Raw genomic sequence first — 6000 nt, 5'->3', positions numbered from 1 at the left:
TGGTATAACTAACTCAATATGTCATTTTTTCGAATTAGTAGTGTCTTCTGCCAGAACAGTGACGATATACACCTAACGATTCTCCTTGATTTGCCGCCCTTCGAGTAAGTGCCGCTCCCAAGCAACGCTCAATCTGCCTACCCCCACGGGACGTCACTGGCACCATATAAATATCTAGTCGATGCTGATTATTTCATAAACCTATTATATTATTACATCAAGGCCAATTATTGCCAACCGCTTTATAAAGTATTTACACAATATAAGGTCAACGAGTGAAACTGATAAGTTGGAATATTATTATATTAACGCCGAGTCAAAAACTTTGTGTGGTGGCAGTGTGAGAACAGTAATTATATTATTAGATATTGCAGTTTATATACAAGCACAGTCATTATTTATTTTGTAAGTACATAACTTTTCTAATATCAGAATAATACATTGGATCCGATTTGAAATATTTTGAAATTATTTTATACAGTGACAGTGCAGATTATTTTGTGCCTATGTACATGGTAAGATCCGTAGTTCGCATTCAGTGTCTAGTAGAGATGAGTTGGAAATACTGTCACCAGTTTGTGTACTCAAGTATCGGATGAAACTACCCATACTCAGTACGTGTGGCCCAATACAATTGTTCCAATATCATCGCGAGTCGCTGGCTAGTTGGTAAACTTTCAATGCTATTGACATTAAATGTGCACTCGAATACAATTATATTTTAATTTATTAGTCTATGCATGCGAATGACATCATCTTATGTATGAATAATAGGTCATAAATTTTCTGTAGCAGCATATTGTTACCTTGGAAATGTAGTGAGTGACGCACTTTACAATAAAAAAAAATCATTGTTATTCATTTTTTGTTAACAGAATATTATAACATAACATAAAAAACATCTCATAAATTTTAAATGTGTTTACATTTTATAATAAATGGGAAATTTCGAAAAGACCAGCTCAGTGTATTTTTAGTGATTCTATTGAAGCTGATCAAATACAGAGTATATAAAATATGGAGTTAAGTTTTAGTTCCAGTTTAGTATGAGACTACGCACGCCAAACGCTCTTTATTATAGCAGTGCTCCGCAACCGGTGTGCCGTGAGACGATGCCTGGTGTGCCGCGGAGCATTGCTTCAAAAAAAAAAATACAAATACTTTTGTATATTATACAATACTTCTATACAAATAGCCAAATTTGCGTACGTGGCTGGTAATATATCTCAGCAGTCAGCACCTGCATATACTTAATAAAACAATGCAAGGTAGGAATGAAAATATATTGACGTGTTCTGATAAATTAGAAGGAGTTAAGACAAGGATTTTTACAAATGTACCAAAGGACCTACCAGACCACCATTGAAAACCAACAATTAATATTGCATCCGTCTCAAAAACATTTAACTTTGCTGCAAAAGAAATTTCATCATTACTTTCATACAATCAATACGACTGAATTCGAAACCCTTTTGCAACCAATGCCGAAAATTCTATGAAATCGCTTTCCCTATAAATTCGAGAGGACTTGGTTGAATTTAGAAACGAGAAGGGTCGCTAAAAATGAACTTCGTCGATGTTCCATTGGCTATTTTCTGGAATTCGCTTAATAAAGAATATCCTCGGATTTCCGGCAAGGCTATCGCAGTTCAGCTCCCATTTTATACGACATATCTAGGTGAAGAAAGTGTTTCAACTCAAAGTTATAATGAAAAATAATAAGCAGTCTTGCTTGAAGGGTTTTGACCGAGAACTTCGTGTTGCTCTTTCAAATATCAAGTCAAAATATTTAAAACTTTTACGTTCATTGAAACAAGCTCAGTTATCACATTAATTAGTTATTATATTGATAATACAAATACATGGAAAGATGTACATTTAGTTCTTCATCGTATATTATGTTGTTTGTATATTTAATTTTTTATCAAATAAAAAAATGAAATTTTGCTGCATGTCCCCCACAAGCTGACACCGCTCTAGCCTGGGGACCCAGGCTTAGGGGGGGCGGCGTGGCAGGTCAACCAGATAAGTGAGATAAAGAGAAATTACAAATTTGCTCTAACAGTAAAAAAGTCGCCTGCGACGCTATATTACTGCGCTGATATTGATATTTTCAAACATACGATTGTAGGATACAATTATTTAATATTATTATGTCAATACTCGACAAATAATTATTCGTAACCCGATAACTAACCATAATTCAAGTGGATATATTAATAAATACAAAAAATCGCTAAACATACAATCAGTACCATTCATTTTACCTCTAAGACCATTTAAAAAACGCTATTTTAGAGTATGTGGGGTCCATGTTTTGGTGTATAAATTGTTTTACGTGTGGTGTGCCGCGTAATTCTAGGAAGACCTTTAGTGTGCCGTGGGTGAGAAAAGGTTGCGGAGCACTGCTATATAGTATTCCAAATACTAGTAAGTATTTTGGAACAAGTTTTGATACTAAGTATTTTTTTATACTGGTAGTAAGTATACTTGGTCTTCAAAATCGACCAGTTTTCCCACCTCTAGTGTCTAGAATGCTTTTCTTCGACAAACTATTTTGCTGCTTTTCTTTATATCTACTCATATTATTATTAATTGTCCTACAGCCTTTTCCGTTTTGGCGAGCGATTAGTTATCATGTCAAAGTTATAATTATTGTTTTTATTATTTTACTTTATAATTTACATGAAAACTTTTTTCACTTCTTCTTTCATGTTTTATATGTACTAAGTAGGTTGTTATTAGTAATTAAGAGTGTACTTCAGTGAAACGGCAAATCATTTTCAACAGTAGGTGCAACGAAATTTCTAAAAAAAAGACACTAGTTGCCAATCGGAGACGGACGGTCGAGGTATCCGCACATCGATTCGTTTTGTCATGGCGTCGGATGAAAATATTCTTAAATCGTGTAAAAATGACTAAAAAACTTTACGTATGTACTTACAAAAGAAAACATGCCAATGAATATACTATTATTATTAGTAATAAAAGAATAAACATAACATTAAATGGACGCATGTTGTATTTTCATGATAAATTATATTTCAATCGGCACGCGTCATTTGCACAATCCGCTCATCGCCTAGCCACGATCTTTTTAGACCATGCCTCAACTGAAGTATAGCCTTAAGGGGATGTTCTACAGAATTGGCCTTGTATGTAATGTGATTTTTTTGTTGTGTAATATGATTTTTTTACATGTGGTCCATAATATCTGGTTTACTAGTTAATATAAAAAGGTCGCGTCAAAGTTTTTTGTGTCAATAAACTTGCTCCACGACTTGATCGACTCATACCTATTTCATATTTATTTCATCAGAGCTGTCGAAGACATAAATCATACATATTTATAATTTTAAATTTTTATTTATAACATATATTATTTAAGTTTTGTGCATCTAATGCCGGGTCTACACTGGCAACAAGTTGCTGGCAACCTTGTTAGATTTTACGATAATTATCGTAATTATATAAGCAATTATGGTAAGTATCGTAAAATTTAATGAGGTTGCCAGCAACTTGTTGCCAGTGTGGAAATGGCTTAATATTCACTGTGGTTCACATAGTGGCATGGACCTGGGGTTAACTAATTCAGGAAGTCAACACCCATGATAGAATTTTTTCCAGTTTTGGTTGCATTATATTCCAAAACTCTTCTGTAAAAATCGTTTCCGATTTTATAAATGGAAATTTCTCGGTGTACATAGTAAACAAACCTACGAATAAAAAAAGACAAGAAGGAACATACTGATTCATCGCAGTAAAATCTGGCAATCAAATTCGCCATTTTGAAAAGCGACGATTTTGCGTAAACAAATATCACGTGGTCTGTATGTGTGCGGCAAACTTCGAATGTGTTTGTAATTTTGTATATTTTATGTTTGTGTATCACGCATTGTCGGCCATATTTGGCGGCCTTTCTGATTGCCGTGATTTGTACACATCTTTCTTCCTGTCTTTTTTTATTCGTAGAAACAAACAGTATTTTTTATTAGTTATATGAAGTTGGCCTTGAATCTGTAATAAAATAATACACAATTAAAAGATTTTGAAATAGAAAAAAACACATTTCCAAGCTTTCAGCCGTGCTCACTCATGAATGTCATTCACCATTTAGATAAGTATATACACATTTTGATTTTATCTTGCAAAGTAAACAGTTATCTGATCTTTACACTATATATATACATGCGAATGTAATGTGTTCAAATAATTGATATGGATTATATACCATCGTATTATTTTCTCAAAATCATAAACATACTATAATAGTATTTGAGTATCAACCTATGTTGAATTTGAATTGGGTTATAATAATAATATACCCGTATATATATATATATATATATATATATATATATATATATATATCAATAGTATGTTTACTACGAAATTCACCCAAGTTATCAGTATGTACTTGCACAGGTTTGATTAAAAACATTTTAAAAATATTAATTCATATATTATTTTGACAGCCCTGTTTTCTGATCGGCGTACAAGGTGCACGTGTTTATAAAATAATAATGTTTGGCGGCCGACAATATCAATAATAATAATAATGTGTCTTGAAACAAAATCTCCGATGATTAGTGATTTTTGCGAAAAGATCGATTTAAATTAACGTGCTTACGACGCCGAGGTCCTTTTTATACTAAATTATAATTGAATATCAGCTCTTCAGCCCCCCTTTAAGTCGTATGTTTTTTTTATTCATTTCGTTACTATTTATAATTTCATATTGTTTATAATTATGTATTGTATTATATTATGGCGAATTGGCCGACAGTTGTAATGCCGTGATACTCTTTTATTATTATTAAATAAATACCTAATATATTTGTGGTGCCTACTCAAAAATATCATTTTCTGAAATACTTCTTGGCGTCATCACAGATCATCAAAACTGTTTGTTTCAGTTGAGAAATCAAACGTTTGTTGAAATTTGCAATGATGACGTCACCGCGTAGAGCTACGGCACTGCAACAGCTGATGTCGACTGCTATTTTTGTCGGTAAATATATTTTTTTCTTTTTTTGAATTAGGCAGAAAAATTACTGCCGAATTAATGCACTTGGCAGATATTTTGCCTAATTCATGAATAAGGTAACGGGCTTGCATTTTTCATGATTTAGGCAAAATTTTGCCCATTTCATGTAATAGTCAATTTCGCACATTCGGCGTAACATATTATATACTTATTATAATTATTAGTTTTATATTATAGAAAAAATAAATACTGAAAATTTAAAGATGTATTTCAACTTTGTGTACATATTATTATCAATTATGGTTTTTAATGAGTTTAAAAGCTTGACCGTAAAGCAATAATTTGTGTGAATATTCAGTACTGAATTATTTGTTTTTTTTCTAGAAATTATATAATGTGACATTTGTGTAAATAATAAATGTACTTAATTTACTATTTTTAATACACTTTCGCAGGATTGATAATGCAGGCATACCCAACAAGTAAATCTGAAGACTTAGCCGAAGGTCGAATACAAGCTACAAAATACGTGTAAGATTTGAAATTTATTAGTACGTCTCTGCTATACCAATATATGTATATATTATTATTACCTGTATATGTATGCACTGTGAAAATATTCTATATACTTAAGTTGTATAATATCAGGTGTGCATATCTGAACCAGTGGTGTCCACGGTTAGGTATGTACTGTGAAATTATACTATATACTTAAATTGTATAATATCAAGTGTCCATATCTCAACCAGTGATGTCCACGGTTTTTAATTTATGATCTAATTAATATAAAGTAAAATTTGAATATAATTGTAATGTAATGTAATGTATAATTGAATTAATATAAATAGGCGGCTCTCGTGGTGAAGTTGGTAAGGCGCTCGCCTTCCACCCGAGAGTTCCTGGGTTCGATTCCGGTCATGACAAAAACATTTATATGTTTTTCTCAAAGCCTGGGTATTTGTGATTGTTCAAAAATTACTAACAACCACCTTGTACGAAAAAGCAAGGACATG

General features: G+C 32.2%; 1 protein-coding gene across 1 annotated transcript in view; it reads left to right on the top strand.

The window, feature by feature from the left end:
* Nucleotides 1–327: 327 nt before the first annotated feature.
* The window catches only part of LOC147069983 (uncharacterized), a 55089-nt gene continuing 49416 nt past the window's right edge, over nucleotides 328–6000 (top strand). Inside the window, exons 1-3 of the mRNA XM_085949340.1 lie at nucleotides 328–405; nucleotides 4917–5011; nucleotides 5443–5518. Coding sequence (XP_085805466.1) covers nucleotides 4948–5011; nucleotides 5443–5518 — 140 coding nt within the window. The 5' untranslated portion in view covers nucleotides 328–405; nucleotides 4917–4947. The remainder of the gene's footprint in view (nucleotides 406–4916; nucleotides 5012–5442; nucleotides 5519–6000) is intronic.

The sequence above is a fragment of the Rhyacophila brunnea genome, unplaced genomic scaffold (genome assembly GCF_057557595.1).
Source record: "Rhyacophila brunnea isolate RB1 unplaced genomic scaffold, BYU_Rbru_1.0 scaffold_22, whole genome shotgun sequence".
Lineage (NCBI taxonomy): Eukaryota > Metazoa > Arthropoda > Insecta > Trichoptera > Rhyacophilidae > Rhyacophila > Rhyacophila brunnea.
Note: the sequence above shows the minus strand (reverse complement) of the source record. Positions and strands in the feature narration are given on the sequence as shown.